Source organism: Callorhinus ursinus, unplaced genomic scaffold, assembly GCF_003265705.2.
Source record: "Callorhinus ursinus isolate GAN/ISIS: 27379988/994484 unplaced genomic scaffold, GSC_fseal_2.0 scaffold36, whole genome shotgun sequence".
In the NCBI taxonomy this organism is placed as follows: domain Eukaryota; kingdom Metazoa; phylum Chordata; class Mammalia; order Carnivora; family Otariidae; genus Callorhinus; species Callorhinus ursinus.
In genome coordinates this window covers 11,598,265-11,618,108 of record NW_027397098.1, presented here as the reverse complement: position 1 = coordinate 11,618,108, position 19,844 = coordinate 11,598,265, and the positions used below count along the sequence as shown (strand labels likewise).

Here is a 19,844-nt window from a genome sequence, read left to right as displayed (position 1 = left end):
ACTCAGGCTCGTACTTTCTCTCTTACCTGCCAAGCTGCCCCACGGCACATGGGGAGAGATGCCTGGGAATGAAGGCACATGGGCACTTGCTGAAAAGCAAGACAGATAGTCCCCAGCACAGCACCCATTCCTCACTTTGGAAAAATACCGCTGCGCCTATACCTCATAGTTCTCTTTGATTCTCTTCTCGCTGAAGCTCTTGACCAGGACCACCACCCCTCACTGCAGCTGGAAGCGCAGGGCCACCTGGCCTGGGTTTCTGTGGTGGTGCTTCTTGGCAATGGCATTCAAGATTGGCTCTTCCAAGGGAGCTGGGCTACCCCCTGCCACCCTGAGAACAAAAAACAAAAAACACAGATTTGAAGGGTGTGGGACTGAACATCTAGAGTGTGCTGTCACCTTTCCCCAGATTCTCCAGACGATTGAGAGAAGTGGGTATAATATGGTATGATTAAAAGAGAGTTTCATGAACATTCATAGGAACTACACCAAACTGGAAACAATTAATGTTTCCATCAACAGATGACTAGAGAAACAACTTGTGGGATATGTGCCCATACAATGAAATATTACACAGCAGCAAACAAGAATAACTTGCAACTAGACACTTGCAACAACACAGATACATTTCACAGATACTATGCTAAGCCAAAGAAGCTGGGCACAAAGAGTGTGTACTCTATGACTTCTTTTATTTATGAAGTTCTAAAACATGCCAAACTAATCCAAATTGAAAAAGGATATCAGAAAAAATGGTAAGGAAGAAAACATTATGGGGGTTCCTCAAAAAGTTAAAAATAAAACTGGCTTACGATCCAGCAATTGTACTTCTGGGTATTTACCCAAGAATACAAGAACACTAATTCAAAGGGATACATACACCCCTATGCTTATAGCAGTGTTATTTCCAATAGCCAAGATATGGAAGCAGTCCAAGTGTCCATCGACTGATGAATGGATAAAGAAGAGGTGGTGTATATATACAATGGAATATTGCTCAGCCATAGAAAAGAATGAAATCTTGCCATTTGCAATGACGTGGATGGAGCTAAGGAGTATAATGTTAAGTGAAATAAGTCAGTCAGAGAAAGACAAATACCTGATGATTTCACTCATGTGGAATTTAAGAAACAAACAAGCAAAGGGGAAAAAATAAGAGAGAGAAAGAGATAAATCAAGAAACAGACTCTTGACTGCAGAGAACAAACTGATGGGCACCAGAGGGGAGGGGGCATGGAGGGAGGGGGGAAACAGGTGATGGGGATGAAGGAGGCACCTGCTGTGATAAGCACCAGGTGTTGTATGGAAGTGTTGACTCACTGTATTGTCCACTCGAAACTAACATAACACTGTGTGTTAACTGACTGGAATTAACATAAATACTTTAAAAAAACGATGGTGAGGAAGAACTTTCTGGGAAGAAACACAAAAGAACGGTCTTAGGAGATAGCGAGGTTCTGTATCATGGTAGGGGTGTGGGTTATACTGTACATCCATTTGTCAAAATTATACAGCTAAGAGTTATGCATGCTATGCTGTGAAAATTTTACCATCAAATTTATAAACAACATTAATAATAACATAATTAATAACTTAATAAATACCATTTGGAGTGGAGTTTGGAATAGATGGACTCATGGATGAAGCAAGATTGTAAGAAGGTGGGTGATTTTTGAAGCTCGGTGATGGTACATGGGAACTCACTGCATGATCATGTTTACTTTCTTATGTTTGAATCTTTCCACATTAAAATGTTAATAAAAGTGTTTCATCATCATAGAGTTGTTGACATAGGTTCACTCTGATATTCTCATTACCAGGTTGGGTCCTTTTGGGATCCCAGGGCACTAGAGGCAACAAGAACGATGTCCTTGGCCTTGCAGAACTCCAGGAGTTTGCTCCAGTTGAGGTAAGAATGACACTCCACCTGTAAATTGCCAAGACCAAAAGATGTCAAAATACATAAGCCAATGACATGTAAATTTGGAAAGTCCTTTGAAGAAATATCTGATACTCTATTAACATATATACTATTTTTCAGATTATTTTTCTCATGTCCTTCTGAAATACCTGCAGATGCTATCAATTTTCAAATGCAATTAAACAATTTTCTTCTTCTTCCTCCTGCCCCCTCCTGTTCTCCTTCTTCTTCTCCTTCTTCCCCTTCTTCTTCTTCTCCCGTAGGCTCCCCACCCAGTGCAGAGCCCAGTGCAGGGCTTGAGCTCACCCCCCTGATACCAGGACTGAGCTGAGATCAAGAATGGGACGCTTTACTGCTGAGGCACCCAGGCGCCCCTCTTCTTACTTTTTTATTGGTGTTTAAAATGATTAGAGACCATTATGCTCAGGTTGTGGCCTCTAAATGCCATTTCCTACTAAAAGAAACCAAGATTCCTTAGAAAACCGGATGATTCCAGGTCTGAACAAAAAAGCTACAGATTGATCCTAGAACATCTCACAGTCCTGAGAGTAAAGAACATGGGCAAGACAGGACCAAAACGGGGGGCCATCGCCATCTGCTCATGGACAAGGACAGCAACTGCACTGGGCGGGAAAACATCCCATCTGTGAAAACTCGTGAATTCACGATGACATGTGTATATGATCACATCTTTAGACCTAACCTCCGGTTTACAGGAAGCACAAAAGACGGAGTAACATGTCAAACTGTATCACAGGCATCAGTCAGTAAAACCAGTTGTGTGGGAAAATTTAAAAGAAAAAAGGCTTAGTTTCTTTCACAAATAAATTGAGACATGAGGAGGAGGAGGAAGACAAAGGGAAGGAAGGAAGGACCGAGGGACATACTTCAACACATTTTAAATTATTTTCTGCAAATGGATTCCTAGAAGTAAAATCACTAAGATGAAGGGTATAAATATGTCAATGGTTTCTTGCCTCATCTTCAAGCTCTTTTACAAAAGGGCTATAAAACTTTACAGTATAATAGTGTTTGAAAATTGGCAACGTATGGCGTTTTTTTTTATTTCAATTAGCCAACATATAGTACATCATTAGTTTCAGATGTCGTGTCCAGTAATTCATCAGTTGCGTATAACACCCAGTGCTCATCACATCACGTGCCCTCCTTCATGCCCATCCCCCCAGTTACCCCATCTGCCCAACCACCTCCCCTCCAGCAACCCTCAGTTTGTTTCCTAGAGTTAAGAGTCACTCATGGTTTGTCTCCCTCTCTGATTTCTTCCCATCCAGTCTTCCTTCCCTTCCCCTATGATCCTCTGCACCATTTCTTATGTTCCACATATGAGTGAAACCATATGATAATTGTCTTTCTCTGATTGACTTATTTCACTTAGCATAATCCCCTCCAGTTCCATCCACGTCGATGTAAACGGTAAGTATTCATTCTTTCCGATATCTGAGTCATATTCCATTGTATTTATGAACCACATCTTTATCCGTTCATCTGTCAAAGGACATCTCAGCTCCTTCCACAGTTTGGCTATTGTGGACATGGCTGCTATGAACATCGGGCTGCACGTACCCCTTCGGATCACTACTTCTGTATCTGTGAGATAAATACCCAGTGGTGCAATTGCTGGATCATAGGGTAGCTCTATTTTCAACTTTCTGAGGAACCTCCATGCTGTTTTCCAGAGTAGCTGCACCAGCTTGCATTCCCACCAACAGTGTAGGGAGTTCCCCTTTCTCCGCATCCCCGCCAACATCTGTCGTTCCCTGACTTGTTCATTTTAGCCATTCTGACGGGTGTGAGGTGGTATCTCACTGAGGTTTGGATTTGGATTTCCCTGATGCCGAGTGATGTGGAGCATATTTCATGTGTCTGTTGACCATTTGGATGTCTTCTTTGGAGAAATGTCTGTTCATGTCTTCTGCCCATTTCTTGATTGGATTCTTTGTTTTTTGGGTGTTGAGTGTTATTTTTAAAAATTATTTCTTTTAATTATGACTTCTCCCCTTCCTCACTCTCCACTTCCTTGCTTCTCTTCTCAGCTCCTCTCTCACTGCCCCACCACTGCTCCTGTGGGCTTTCCCATGCAGCCCGTGTCATGAAGTCCAGTGGCATTTTCCACCCCTATTTAGACGGGCTGCTCCTCACCAAGGACTGCCCCCCGCACCCCGATGACTCACTCAAACCTTTTCAACCCTCTCCTTTGGCTTCTACCATGTTCTCTCTCCCAACTTGGCAACTCAGATTCAGTCTCCTAACCAGTGCCCCTTTGCCTGATCCTTAATTAAATGTTGACTTTCCTGCCCTTCCAGTTTATCCTATCCCAGAATAAACTGGAAATTTGCTCCCAGAAACACTAATCCATTTCTGTGAGTTTAATTACCACCCATAAAGCAAGGACTCCAAAATCTGCACCTGCAGCCCCGACCGACTTCCTGAGCTCCAGACCAGCACTGCCGTCTGCCAACTCAGCTTCTCCCATTTGGACGTCTCAGAGGAATCTGAGAAGTGGAAATCATACCCTTCCCACGCCCCTCAACCTGTTCCTCCTTTGGCATTTCCTCTTGTAATAAAAGGAACAATCCCCTATGCAGGGGACATGAGCCAGAAATTTGGGTCCCATGCATTAAGGAAGAGGGTATGAAGGGCAGGAAGCAAGGTAGTCTCCTGTGGGCTGTGGGCTCACCTGGTTGCAGACAGGCTTGTACTTGAGCCCTGGTTTGTTCAGGATCATTTGCAGCTGCTTGTGGTTGAAACTGGATACCCCAATGGACTTGGTTAAACCTGCATCTTTACACTTCTCCATGGCCTGGGGAGGAGGGAAACATGAGGCAAATCTTTAGTGTACTTTGGCCCTTGCATTTGACATTGAACTTTTCAAAATGAGGAAATCTGTTTTTAACATATATAATGATTTGACTGAACCAGTTTTATCATTTACATATATTATTTCCTATGATACTTTATCACTATGTACACGTTTTGTTTCCTTGTGTCCATTAACGTGCACAACCAGGACAACAAATAGACATTGAGAAGCTTTTAAGTTGCCCCTCAGCTCCCCGCTCTCTTCTGCGGCACCTGTTTTGCTATTAAGCCCATAATAGTTCTTTAACGAATGGTATCAGGGTCAAGGGCAAAGAGGAACTCTCAGGTTTTCCACCAAAGGAAGATCCTTCTGCTTCCTCTTTCCCTGACTGGTGAAAAAAGTGTATGGAATGGAATGGGGGTACACAAGGTCAGGCTTCGCTCCTACAGCCCACCCTTCTGCTAAGTCAGACAGCAGTCCTTCCCTCCCTCTGTGGGTGTGTTTACTTGTGCCGGATAGAGCTCTACCTCCTTTTGAGCTTGCTGCTGACAGTCCCCCTCATGGGGCTCGCAGGTTCAACCTGATCCATGGAGCAAAGAAACCCCCACTTAGAACCACAGAAGTTAGATGAAAAATAGACCTAAGAGGCCATCCTGTTCAACCCCCCTGCTGTACAGATGAGAACACTGACGTACGTCGAGGCTCAGCCGCCTGTCTGAGAGCAGACAATTGATGGAGCCAGGACCCATGTCTCCTGACTCCCCACCCAGTGACCTCTATCTACCTCACTGCACAGTGCCTCTTGGGTCTAGTAGCCATGCTTACCGCCCACGTGTCACACAGGCCCACCGTCTCTAAAATAACCTCCCTGTTGGCATCCTTGGGCATAAGCTCCTCCCCAGGCTGGACTATGGAGAGGAGAGAGAAGGAGGAAGAAGGTTGGTTTAAAGAATGACCTTTCTGGTGCCTAAGGAGCTTGGTCACGTGACCTTGAAAAAGTTGTGATTACTGATGAGAGAGTATGTGTGAATTTGTGCAGGTGTGTGTGTTGTGGGGAAGAAATGGGGAGGGGGAGGAGAACAAGACTCAGGAGGGACTGTAACTGAGTACCCCCTCCCCCTCCCATCCACACATGCCCCTGAACTTTGCCAAGAACCAGTTTTCCTACCGTTGGAATTGACTTCACAAGCACAGTCTGGTTTGGATGATAGGAACTCCCTTTACTAATAAGCAATGTGTTTCAGCTTCAGTTTATGATAACCTGTCAGAGAGGGTGAGGTTACCAGACGTGGTCAGTGAATGTCCACTCTGATGAGAGGATGGATCAGCGAAGGCCAAAGAAGCCCAGGGGTGCAGTGAGGACCAACCCAAGGTACCATATCATGATTGGGCTGAGAGGTCCATCTGGGAGGGACTCTTCCCCTACAGAGGTAGGGGTTTCCCATATCTCTGCAGTCACTTACAACTTAACGTTCTGGAGGACACTGATCGCTAAGGGACCACAGACAGGAGCACATCACTCAGACGTGTAGGGCACTGTCCTCAACTCTTTGAGGTAGAGACAAAGAGATCACTGCATTTCAATCATTCTGCAGGCTATGGGCTGAGGATAAAAAAATCTCAGTGGTGAGATGACAGAAGTGTCAATGAGAGTCATAAGTCATGGAGCAATTCTATGCACCACACCCAAGCCTACTTCTCAGTCAGAACCCAGACAAGCTATCAGGAAGGAGGAAGTGAGGTGCAGCAGCAGTGATGTTGCGCATAACAAGGGAAAGCAGAAGCGGACCTTTATAGCAAGTGGCAAATGGATAATGAAGAGATCCACATAGTCCAGCCGAAGTGCCTTCAATGATCTTTCCGGGGCTGGTCGAACTAATTCCGGGCAACGGAAAGCGATCCAAAGCTGCAGGGACCAAAAGAAGTGATTTCACACATTTGGGGACCAAAATTAAGCATCTCAATTACAAGATTGAGAAGTGAGTAACAAATCACTGGGGTAGTCTAAAAATAAGAAACGCCGGGACTAAATTCATCACTTGGCGTGACTGGGGTCCTTCAGGGGCACCGAGCTGTATTCGCGTGATGGTAGGAAAACTGAATGAACTTGGATGGGCCAGGGAGAGCAGCCCAAACATCCCACGGGTCAGAAAAGTCATCTCTGAAGGGAGAGTCAGGAGGTGTCAGGCAAGGGGAACAGAGTCTGCCTGGAAACAGTTCTGCCACTTTCTAGAAACAGGGTGTCCCTGATGGAGACACTCATAGGGTCATTCTGTGGAGACCCCTGCTCTCTCCACATTGGAAGCACCGTTTTCCACCTAAGAACATTTTACAAATTTCAGGAAATTCAATGCTGACTTGAAGAACCTATTTCTGAGTCAGGCTCCCTTCTGCGAATACTAGGTCAACCACACGTGGATATGTCCTGAGAGAATCTGCTGAAGAATAAAAGGAGTGGACCCCACCTGTGGTGGCTCGGCTGAGCCATACAATGGATAAAAAACGTATGTGTCACTAATCATGTTTCATGTGTGAATGTGGTCTGCTCTTCTGCCTCTCACAGGCTTCGAGCAAAGCAAGCCTTTGTCGTTCTCTACTTTTCTACAATGGGTCCCTACGATGTGAGAAGGTACATAAATTATTCAAACCAAGACCAAAGGTTGTTTGTTTTTTATTTTTTTATTGTTATGTTAATCACCATACATTACATCATTAGTTTTTGATGTAGTGTTCCATGATTCATTGTTTGTGCATAACACCCAGTGCCCCACGCAGAACGTGCCCTCTTTAATACCCATCACCAGGCTAACCCATCCCCCCACCCCCTCCCCTCTAGAACCCTCAGTTTGTTTTTCAGAGTCCATCGTCTCTCATGGTTCGTCTCCCCCTCTGACTTACCAAAGGTTGTTTTTTGTGTTTTGCAAGATAACGTGTCTAGCAGTGACTTCCCATCACTGGCTCACAGCACCTTGGTGTAGAATATGTCCTTTCTCTTCATGGTGCCTTCAGAGATCTTCTCTCGAATGGCCTTGCCGACTTCCTCCTCATTTTGGTAGACATATGCTGCATCGAAGTGTCGGAAACCTATGTCAATCACCACTTTGGTGGCCTCACCGGCTTTGCTTTTAGGAGCCTATAAAATATAAAGTAGGAGGGCTGGTAACCCACCTGACACAGAGAAGCAATGTATTTCCTTAATGGCATGTTGGCCAGCTATTTCTGTGTGCCCCCTGCTCCCCTGGGGGGGTGATGCAAGCCTTGGTAACAAACCCATACTCGGGGGGCACAGACCTCTCATCTCAGAGGAGTTAGTGAAACAGGCTTCACCAGGGACCACAGAAAATCAACTCTCACTCAATAAGGAATTCATTGTATGGAAGTAACTAAGAGGAAAGCTTCTGACACTAGAGAGAACTTCTAAGTATATAGATGTACACAGATATAGTTACACGAGACAGAGACACGATAAAAGGGATGGCATGTATTTTTGGTTTAGAATTGAAAATGAGGTCATAATAACCATTCTCCATCCAATTTTATATATATTTTTATATATATACACACACACACACATACACACATGTATATGTATATATATATCATTTTCTTTATATGTATATTTCTTTACACAAACACACAACGGAATATTATTCATCTTTAAAGAAAGAAATCTTCCATTTGCAACAAATGGATGAACCTATGCTAAGTGAGAGAAGGCAGACAGACAGAGAAAGACAACTACTGCATGGTGTCACTTATATACGGGATCTGAAAAAAAAAATTCCATTTTCTAGAAACAGAAAGTAGAAAAGGGGCTGCCAGGGACCAGGAGTTGGGGAAATGGGGAGACGTTAGTAAAATGGTGCCAACTTTCAGCTATAAAACAAGGTCTGAGGAACTCATGTATATCATGGTAACTATCGTTGATAACACTGTCCTGTTGAATTGAAATTTGTTAAGAGGATAGAAGATAAATGTTCTCACCAGGAAAGAAATGAAGGTGTAAATATGTGAAGTGAGGGATGTGTTAGACTTGATGAGATGAATATTCTCATCATGTATACATATATCAAATAATCATGTCATGCAGTTTAAATATCTTACAACTTTGTGAATTTTATCTCGGTAAAGCTGACAAAAAGCAAACCAATAGTATACCAATTGGATTAAAGGGAAAATAATGGCTGATTTTCAGGGAGATTGAGAGAGAATTAAAGGAGAAATATACCACATGATGCTCATCACTATGACACAATTGTCATTCTATGAGCTTGGCACTAAACATATCCGTGCACACTCACCCAAAGTCTTCCAGCTGGAAGCACCCACGACTCTGCCTGGAAATTTCTGTGGCCACCAGAGTCTTTGGGAGAGGCTGTCAGTAATCGGGTAGAGAAGATGTGTTGACCACTGGATGCTACTTCGCCTCTCTACCTGACCACTGCAGGCCTCACACCATGGGCCCATAAATGGAACAGACATGCTGGAAGGGATTAAGACTGCCCCTGGGCCAACTGCATGCGCTACCTCTCACCAGAGCTCTTTTAGATCCCACTATTTGTAAATGTGTGACCTGTCAGCAGCAGCAGAGACTGACACCGAGTCTTGGTAAGGTACCATTCCTTGAGGAGGCAAGCCAGCCCCTGAGTGGCAAGCTGATTGTATTAAACACGCCACCTAAGTGGGGAGGGAAGCAAGCAATTCATCTTTAGTGAGACTATCACGTTCTATGGATGAGTTTCCATGTATGTCCCCTTCACAGTCCCTCAGCCAGCATTACGATGTAAGAGCTCACAGAGAGTTTGGCTTGTCATTACAGGATCTCATGCATTAGTGCTTTGCCCCCTTTATAGTGAAGGATATGCACCAGTGAGCTCCTGACCACAGAATGCATTGGTTCTCTGAAGATACTGCATCTTCCAGAAGTGACGGGCATGACAGAAGGTTGAACGGTCTTGAAGGTACAACCACAAGAGCCAGGTTGCGAGGAATGACACTGTAGGTTTAGGACACTGTCATTGAAGATGCGATATATTACTTTGAACTAGTAACAATCATGTGGTGCCACGATCCTCATACCTGATTCAGTAACCAAGGGCTAGAAGTACAAGTGGCCTCTTTGAATTGGTGTGGGTTCCTCCAGATGGTGAAACCGAGGCAAGGATCCCAAAGCAAGTAATTTATTGGAGGGGCAAAGGGTACACCAGTAGGGATGTGAGCAAGTGGGAGAAGGAAGAGAGCCAGTAAACACTGCTCTATCACAGTTGCCACTACGAACCCCATGCTTATGGGAAACATAGCTCCCAAGAAGGGAGGGACCAAGCATGTTCCTAGATAATTCCAGTCAGTAAATTGCTACGGGCTGCTCCTGGAGAGGCTTTGCGTAAGTCCCCAGCGTTCAGGTAAGGAGACGCAAGATGCGGGCAGCTGGAAGTCAGGCTAAGCGCCAGGGGTTCGCGGGGAGCGTATGGGGTGGGGGGGACAACCGCACCGGCCACACACTATCATCCCCACTCCTACTTACCCACTTGCGGAGTTTATGTTGCCCGTTTGCTCAGCTTCAGGATGCGCCAGATTCATGATCCTGGTTCCCAGGAGGGAAACCTTCAACCAGGTGACTTGGTAAGGGTTCCACCTAACTGATGCCCTGCGGCCACCTGTTTTTCAGAAGTAGAGAGAGTGGTTTCTGTATAATGGTGACGGGGAGGAGGGTATCTGGAATTCAGAGAAGTCAGTGGGGCAGCCCTGGGTGCCTCGGTGCCTGGTAATAACTGTGAATGGACAATTTGAGCAAGTACCACTGGACAAGGGCACAGGAAGCAGGTGCTCAGACCGCTCAGTGACTGCCCCGGTAGGCCAGCGGCCTGGAGCAGCGGAAGCGACGCATGACTGGAATCTTGAATGGCTGGCAGAGGGACGAGGAATACTCTGGCGGCCCACAGACCCAGTTGGCGCAGCGGAGAGTGTCCCCTGGTATAAGTCTTGGTTTTGTAGTGGTTGTAAAGACAGATCTGTAGTGACAACATCATGAATAATTTTGAAATATCATTCCAACTTTTTAAAAAGAGTCTTTAAATTAATTCCCCTGTTCCCACAGGGAAACACAGACGCCCTCTGCCTGAAGTCCACACTCACTGTCATAGACAAGGGGGACCTGGGGCTGCCCCTCGAGCGGCAGGAAGACTTCCGCAAAAGGGTACTAGGCAGAAGCCAGCCTCTTCTACTGAAATGGAGCTATCACACTGCCCACTAGATTGCCTGAGTCTGACTTCCAGCCTCACTTAAGCTCAGCTCACCTCCTCCTGGAAGCCTTCCCAGCACATCCCAGCTCCCATCAGCCTCCTCTCTCTGAACCCCTCACCTTCCCCTGGCATTTAGCCATCTAACATTGAGCCTTGTTATGTGGCTGTTCTCCCGGGCATCAGGTGTCTTCCTCTGGCTGTCGAAGCCCCAAAGACAGGGAGCTATCTTCTGTGCAAACTCTCACCACCGCTGGGATAGACTTTAACACCAAGTAGAAGCTTAATCATGACTGTTGAATTGGTTAATTGATTTATTCATTAATAATGACATATGCCACCTGTACTTTCTTGAGAGCCTCACTCATGAGATCAGAAGGGGTATTATTCCTTTCTGCCCACCATGTCAAATGCTCGTTTATTTATTCTAATATTTATCTCAACCTCTGATAAAATGAACACACTGGCTTCACATACAGGGGGCTAGGTGAGGCTGCCCCTTGGTCAGCATCAGCATTTCTGCGAAAGGGCGGAGGACGGGACAGGGGGGCCAGATCCAGAAAAGACTACAGGAAGCAGGCGGACATGAAGCAGAACCCCGAGAGCTGCCCGCTGCTCCTCCGAGGAGATGCTGTCCTCCGCTCTCCAAGCAGGCACTGCCTCTGGGCAGTCAGCACGACGTTTATAATTACTGCCTCAAATTTCAAAGGGTATATGGCTCAGTGACTAAATATGAGCTACTCAGTTTGCATGTGTCCCAGAAAAGACACTTGCCTCAGTGAAAGAAGTTGCATGCACAGATGCTGGAACATGCTTCTTGCTTCTGCCGTGACCCACGGGACACTAGTGATGGGGCTGTGGGGGTCACAGTCAGAAAAAGAACTCCGCTCAGGGTGGAAGAGAAGTTCCCATCTTACTCTGTACCTTTTGCACCATACAAAGCACAGGCACACGTTACTTTGGGTCAGTGTGGAGATAATGGGGTGTTTTGATTCTATCCTCTGTGGCACTTTTCTGTCCTTAACAACAGTAGGTTGGATATAAATATGGAAGAACATACCCTCTGCTTAAGCTATAATGGTGGACACGAGATAATTATGTCATACAAACAAACTGGCTTTGTCTGAGAGCCATTAGCTGGTGATAGTTCAGGCACTGACCTACTGCTTGAAATAATAGCAGGTTCTCCTAGGATGAAAGATTTTGGTGATGCGCCAATGAACCTCCAGCAAAGCGGCTACGAAGCGGTCATGTCATCCTGCCCCCTGCACCCACTGCCCATCAGGAGCTTCTAACAAAGAGCAGTGGCTCTGACCGAGGCAGCAGGTGGTGGCAGGAGGGGCAGCCCCAGCTCAGATTTTAAACAGGTGAGAAATAAGAAAGAATAATAGCACTTACCCAGGAGGGTTGTTGAGGAATTAAAAAAGTAATAATGCATGGAAAGCACTTAAAATACACAGTAAGCATTCAGTATGCATTACAGTAAAATAATAATAATAAATAATAATCCACCCTCAAAATGATCACCTCTGGATCCCCAGAATCATCAGCTTGCCATCCCACTTAGTGCAAAGTTAGAGATCATGAAATGAAGACCCAAACGAGTCCTGCCAGGATTCATCACCCGGAGTGCACAAGGCATGGGGTGCATGTCTGCTGACCACCCTTCCAGGGCTGTTCATGGTCAACCCTCCAGTCCCCTGGGTTCTACCTACATCATTAGAAGCAAGAGTGTCAAACCCGAGCACACACATGATGTGCCCATCATTCAGTTTCACGGAACCACTCTGGTTGAGGTCCATCACTGTCCACAGTCCCGGCTAATCTGGCTCTGTCCTCCCTTTTCCTGACAGAGAGCCAAGAGAAGACAAGGCTCCAGTGTCCTTTATTGCTACCAACAACAATGAGATAGGTGGGGCTAGGCTTACAAATTCCAGCTATTACAAGATGAAACTGGAATCAATCCAATGACTTTCATGTCTTTCTGTCAGGTCCCTGCAGACATCTCTTGCAGGAACTGCACCCAGAAATGTCACGCAAGTCACAGGAGTTTGAATTTTCTCTTCAGCATTGCTCACTAATTGATCCTAGTTATAAAAAATAATTTAAGAAGGGTAGAGTACCAACCATGGCAGATGCTGCTGGTAGGTTACACCAGTCAAGGACTGAGCATTTCATTATTAAATTTAGCATCATGGAAGTCACCGCTGACCTGAGCAAAACGGTTTTAGTGGGATGGTAAGGCTGAAAACCCCCGTGGGGTGAGAGAATGGGAATTAGAGGCAGTGAATGGAGAAAGATCTGAGAAGGAATTGAACCAGGGAAGTAGACAGACATGAGGCAGAGGTTGAAGAGTGTTGTATAAAAGGGAAAGAACCTACATTATAACAGGGATAGCGGGGGAGACAAGAAGCCAGAGCATAGATGCAGTATCTGTGCGGATGTTGAAAATGCCAGGAATGAAGAGAGAAACAGTATTACAGAATGAGCCGGAACCAGGAGTTAAAATCTTCAAGGAACGAGAGTGAATGATGGTGAGGGTGGAGGCCAGGGGCCACAACCATGAGAGGTGGCCTGAGACATGGTTGTTTCCAGGGGGCCACCCCCCCCATCTCCACACTGCCAGGAAAGCGGCATCCATGAGGAGGAAACATGTTTGGACTAGAAAGAAAGGGAAGGGGTGGGTATGCAGACAGTAGTCCAGGAGTTAGAATTTTGTGACAATGGATGGAGCCCCAGTTCCAGAGGAACACTAGGAGGGCTTTCGAGTGAGCCAGGAGGGACAGAGCGCAGGGAAGAAGGTTTGGGGGACTGGGATGAGCTGGGAGTCCCAGGCTCTTCGGATGACAAACGTAAGCCAGGGTTAGGAGCAGATGACAGTAATTCTGACGTTATCCTGGCAAGAGGCAGTGGGAGGTTGTGCACACAGCAGTGAGGGCCTTGCTAGCCACAGGCAGAGCTCTGGAACTTTTTCTTGACACCTGACAAAGGAGACGTGGTGGCCCAGGGAGCAGAGGGCTCACCTTAGACAGAGAAACCCCCTCTATTGAATCCAGACATCTTGAGAATTGATAACAGCAGAGAATTTTTTCCTCTATGGTAAACTACTACCACATGCCTGCCAGGTGAAAAAGAAACCATCATGCACCATACAGGGGATGCCTGCTTCTCTCTCAAAACTTGGGGAGATGGATCCTGGAAGGAAAAACTGACAGAAGGAAACAAGAAATGAAGAAGGCAAATTGTCTTATTCCCCACTGGAGGGCAAGCCTCGGATGCATGACTCAGTGGTACAGGGCAGGCACTGCCAAGGCCCGGGAGGGAGACCCACATGGAGAAGTTAAGCTGTGTGGGAAAGCCTCAGGGGAAGGGGTAAGAAGGAGTGGTCCTCTCTTTGAATCAGTCCATGGAAAAGAGGCAGAGTGGGGATTAGTGAACAACACACGGATAGCTTTCTGGAAGTCATGAGAAAGTGCTGGACTTGAGGAGGTTAAAAGATGTGCTGAGAGAAAGTCTTTTCTGGAGTCAACAAGAGATTTGTTTTACCACGAAATGTATTTCTTCTTTACGCTGCCTGTTTCCCAAGAGACCTTCGTGATCTAGTGCTTATGATGGAGGAAAGTTTCAATTCAATGCAAGCATGTTGCCATGGCGGCCGAGGGCCACCACAGCCTAACTGTGCACAGGAACAACTGTGTTCCCTGCCAGGTACTAATCAGATATGCCATGCATTGCTTTTAGCCTTCTGTAGGAAGGAGGGGTTTCTCAACTCTCCAGGTGGTTCTGGAAGCCAAAGCTGGCATGGCTCACTCAGTCAGATGAGGGTAGGAAGGAGAGCAAATGGGGTTCCATGTGTCTATGTCACTGGGCATTACTGGATAGTCCCCAGTGAGGACTCTGGAAAGGGAAGGTAGCTCTGTGTCCTTTATTATGTCATTGAAGGTAGAAATGATGGGCCCCTGGTTACATCAAATGGCAATCTTCCTTTACCTTGTTTGGGACACTGGCTGTCAAGCTTCTCTTCAATCATATTCAGGGAAAAATTAAAAGTAAAATCTCCTGCCAACACAGAAAACTCCTCTGCATGCATGCAGAAAAGAAAGTAAATGGTTTTATGATTGAATGTGCATTAAACCAGACCGCAATCAACACTGAAGGTAATCTGCTAATAAGATTACAAAGATGGAAAGAAATTTCATCCCTTTATATAAACAAGTAGATATATCTTCAAGAAAAAGGATAGCTTGTCCTCATGTAAGAGGGCTTAATGCCACCATTTGCAATACGTTATTGTATAGTTCAATTCTAAATTTACGTGGTCACTGGGGGAACCATCTGTGCTAATTAACTGACTTTTTCTGAAGGAAAAATGAAACCTCTATGACCATAGGCAATTATAGCTTGGAACAAGGTGCCCAGAGGGACAGAAACCTGTCCTTCCCTGATGTCTACATTTCAAAGAGAGGAGGTCCCAGCCCTTTAAGAAAAATGCTAACAAAAGTGGCAAAACTTTAAGTAAACTAACCAATAAAAAAGAGAACCTACATAAATAATATTATAAATGAAAGAGAAAACATTACAAGTGATACTACAGAAATACAAAGGATCGTAAGAGACTGCTATAAACAACTCTATGTCAACACACTGGACAACCTAGAAGAGATGGATAAATTCCTGGAAAGGTACAGCCTACCAAGGCTGAATCATGAAGAAATAGAAAATCTGATCAGGGGCGCCTGGGTAGCTCAGTCAGTTAAGCGTCTGCCTTCAGCTCAGGTCATGATCCCAGGGTCCTGGGATCGAGCCCCGCATCAGGCTCTCTGCTCAGAGAGGAACCTGCTTCTCCCTCTCCCTCTGTCTGCCGCTCTGCCTACTTGTGCTCTCTCTTTCCATCAAATAAATAAAATCTTTAAAAAAAAAAAAAGAAAACCTGATCAGATAAATAATGAGTACGAAGGTCAAATCAGTAATCAAAAACCTCCGGACAAAGAAAAGCTCAAGAACAGATGGCTTCATGGGCAAATTCCATCAAACATGTAAAGATGAATTAACACCAGTTCTTCTCAAACTCTTCTAAAACATTAAAAAGGACAGAACTCTCTCAAACTCATTTTATTAGGCCAGCTTGACCCTGGTACCAAAGCCACACAAGGACACAATAAGAAAAGAAAACTACAGGTCAGTGTCTCTGATGAACATAGACACAAAAATTCATAAGGAAATATTAGCAAACCGAATTCACAACACATTAAAGGGATACACCATGATCAAGTGAGAGTCAGCCCTGGGATGCAAGGATGGTTCAAAACACATAAACTAATAAAGGTTATACATCACGTTAGTTGATGAAAGATAAAAATCACATGATCATTTTAATAGATGCAGGAAAAGCATGTGATGAAATTCAACATCCATTCATGATAAAATTTCTCAATGAATTAGGTATAGAGGGAACATACCTCAACATAAAAGGGCCATATATGACAAGCCCACAGCTTACATCATACTCAATGGGGAAAGGTCAAAAGCTTTTCCTCTGAAATCAGGAAGAAGACAGGGTACTACTCTCACCACTCCTATTCAACATAGTACTGGAAGTCCTAGTCAGAGCTATTAGGCAAGAAAAAAGAAATAAAAGGCATTTTCTAAATCAGAAAAAAAGAAGTAAAATTGTCTCTGCAAATGACATGATCTTACATGTGAAAAATTGTAAAGACTCCAAAAAACTGTTAGAAGTAATCAACAAATTCAGTACAGCTGAAGACACAAATGTCAGTGTGCAAAATCAGTTGCATTTCTATACATTAACAATGAATTATCCAAAAAATAAATAAATAAAATAATTCATTTATAATAGCATCAAAAAATATACTTATGAAATAATTTACTCAAGGAGGTGAAAGATCTGTACCCAGAAAACTATAAGACATTGATTTAAAAAAATTGAATGAGATACAAATAAATGGAAACATATCCTGTGTTCATGGATTGGAGGAATTAACATTGTTAAAATGTCCATACCACCCAAAGTAGATTCTGTGCAATCTCTATCAAGATTCCAGTGATATTTCTTACAGAAATAGAAAAACAATTTTAAAATTCATACGGACCCATGAGAACAAAAACAAACAAACAAAAAAAACTCCCAAAAAACAAAAAACCCAAAGCAATCTTGAGGAAGAAGAACAAAGCTGAAGACATTGCACTTCCTGATTACAAACTATATTACAAAGTTATAATGATCAAAACAGTATGGTACTGGCACAAAAACAAACACATAGACCGATAGAAAAGAATCGAGAGCCCAGAAATAAACCCACACATACATAAACAACTAGTATTCGACAAGGGAGCCAAGAATTCTCAGTGGGGAAAAGACGGTCTTTTCAATAAATGGTTCTGGGAAAACTGGATACCAGAAGCCAAAAAAAATGAAACTGGACCCTTATCTCACACGGCTCACAAAAATTAACTGAAAATGAATTAAAGACTTAAATGTAGGGCTTGAAGCCAAAAACTCTTAGAAGAAAACATAGGGAAAAAGCTTTCTTGACCTTGGCAATTGTTTTATGGATATGACACCCAGAGCACAAGCAACAAAATAAAAAATAAACAAGTGGGACCACATTAAACTAAAAAGCTTCTGCACGGTAGAGGAAACCATCAACAAATTTGATACAGGGTTAATAACCAAATTATAAAAAGAACTCATTTGTCCTCACATGTCATCCTCACGAGCACACCAGCCTTCTTGGATCGGGGCTCCACCTTCATGACCTCATTTACCTTAATCACCTCCCTAGAGGCTCCATCTCCAAATACGGTCACATGGGGGGTTAGGACTTCAACGTAGAGCCTCCGGGAGACACAGCTCTGTCCCTAGGGAGCATCCCCCCAAGCCTCCTCAGTTTCTCGCCCGGAATCTATTTATGACGCCTATCTGCTTATTGACTCCTCTTGCCCTCTGACAGGATCTCTTCCTTGTGATCCCTGTAGACATGGTTTACCATTACCTGGACCCACCCTCGTCCATGTGGGGACTCTCTGGAGAACAAGACTTATGTGTTCAGTTGCTTTTGTAATCCCATTCTATCCAAAAGAAAATGTGCATCACTTCATAGGGTCTGGATAGTTGGCTTATTTATTGTTTTGCTTTGTTTTCTGGAGGGGAACAAGTTAGGTTAAGCAATGGGAGCTGGGAGGGGATGAGGCACCTTTGAGGTATATCAAAGGTCAAGAGAAGTAGTTACTCCAGATCCTCACTAAGTATGAAGAAAGTTCATTGTGATATTTCTTTTTTAAAATTTTTTAAAAGATTTTATTTATTTGGCAGAGAAAGAGAGCACACGCTGGGGGAGCAGCAGGTAGAGGGAGAGGGAGAAGCAGGCTCTCCGCTGAACAAGGAGCCCGATGCGGGGTTTGATCCCAGGACCCTGAGATCATGACCTGAGCCGAAGGCAGACGCTTAAGTGAGTGATGGGGGCCACCCAGGCGGCCCTCATTGTGATATTTCTTGATCTGTATCACAGACTCCTCACCTCTCTCTTCCCCTGAGAACCTGCCCTCCCCATGTTTTACTTTTCTGGATGTTGGTGCACTTCCCCCCACCCCCCAGCTCACGTTCTCCCTCTTCTATTTCCCATGGAAGCCAGGAACTGCTAACCACAGGAACCTGATCCCCCCAGACTGAGATTCGTTCTCCTCTCAGAGCAAATCCCGGCTGTCATCATCTTCCGGCTCTACCGAGGGAGATCCCTGTTGGTTTTTGGTTTTTCTCTATCAGGGCCCAGCAGAGGATGATGGAATGAGGGATTTCTCCTTCCTCTGCCAAGTCAGGCACCGCAAAGGAAAAAGAAATATCCCAGCTCTTCAGTATCAAGAGCCATCTGAGAAAAAGCTGGACCGTTGGAAAACACTTTGCTGGAAGGATGGACAATCATTATTGACACACAGCTGAGCAGAGTGGGGGATTTATAGGGGATTTGAGCAAAGGGATAGCAAAATACAATTAGGTCCCTGAGATTCTGAAGGAAAGGGTGGCCAGGATTAGGAGAAAAGTATTCACTGGGTATGGGAATAAAGCACGTATATAATCCTCCCTGAGCAGGTGGGAATCCATTGTGAAGCAACAAAGGGAAACTTTGCCTCACGGGCTGGGACAACCCCCTCCACCCCTACTTCACCACCCGTACACACAGAGCAGACCAAAAGATGGCCTTGGAGGGCTCGTACAGGGGCCCCTGAAGAGTCTGGCTAAGCCACACCTGCTGCTCCTGGCGCCCCGTGAGAAGGGTCATCCTCAGCAGCCTGCCCGTGTTCGGCAAGCAGCCCCTCCCTCCTGGGCCAGGTCCCCATGCCAGCCAGCGCCCTCATGCTGTGGTCCCGTGGGCCACCTGTCCCAGGTCTGCCCCCACAAGCAGAGGCTGCAGCTCTAGGTGGGCTCTCCTTAGACACACTCCCTGGTGCTGCAGCACTAGCACTCTGCTCTTGCCAAGTTCTCGCCCAGGAGAGCATCTGAGTTGTACCAAGACTTATATCCCAGACCCAAGTACCCACGCCCCCTGCGCCCCGCTTCTGGCCACTTGGGGCTCCACTCCAGAGCCACCTTCTCGGAGAGGTCTTCGCTGCTCCATCATTCACTCTAGCCAGAACTAACTCCCTGCTCTCCACAGCCTCTCCCCATTTCACACCCTGCTTTAACTTCTGCAGAACAACTGCTACTCTCTGAAAGGGTCTTACCTATTTATTTGCTGCCGTGAGTTCACATGGATTGAATTGTTCAACACTGTAAACTCCGCGCTTAGAAGAGGCTCCCTAGCACATGGCTGGTGCTCAGCAAATCTTTGTGGAACGAATGAAATTG

General features: G+C 45.2%; 1 protein-coding gene across 1 annotated transcript in view; it reads right to left on the bottom strand.

Annotated features, from left to right (window-relative positions):
• The window catches only part of LOC112810106 (aldo-keto reductase family 1 member C15-like), a 39,598-nt gene extending 26,815 nt beyond the window's left edge, over nucleotides 1-12,783 (bottom strand). The window contains 7 exon segments of the mRNA XM_025853590.2: nucleotides 163-331; nucleotides 1,818-1,927; nucleotides 4,620-4,742; nucleotides 5,568-5,645; nucleotides 6,532-6,648; nucleotides 7,711-7,875; nucleotides 12,697-12,783. Of these exon segments, the coding sequence (XP_025709375.2) occupies nucleotides 163-331; nucleotides 1,818-1,927; nucleotides 4,620-4,742; nucleotides 5,568-5,645; nucleotides 6,532-6,648; nucleotides 7,711-7,875; nucleotides 12,697-12,783 (849 nt within the window).
• Nucleotides 12,784-19,844: the final 7,061 nt, after the last annotated feature.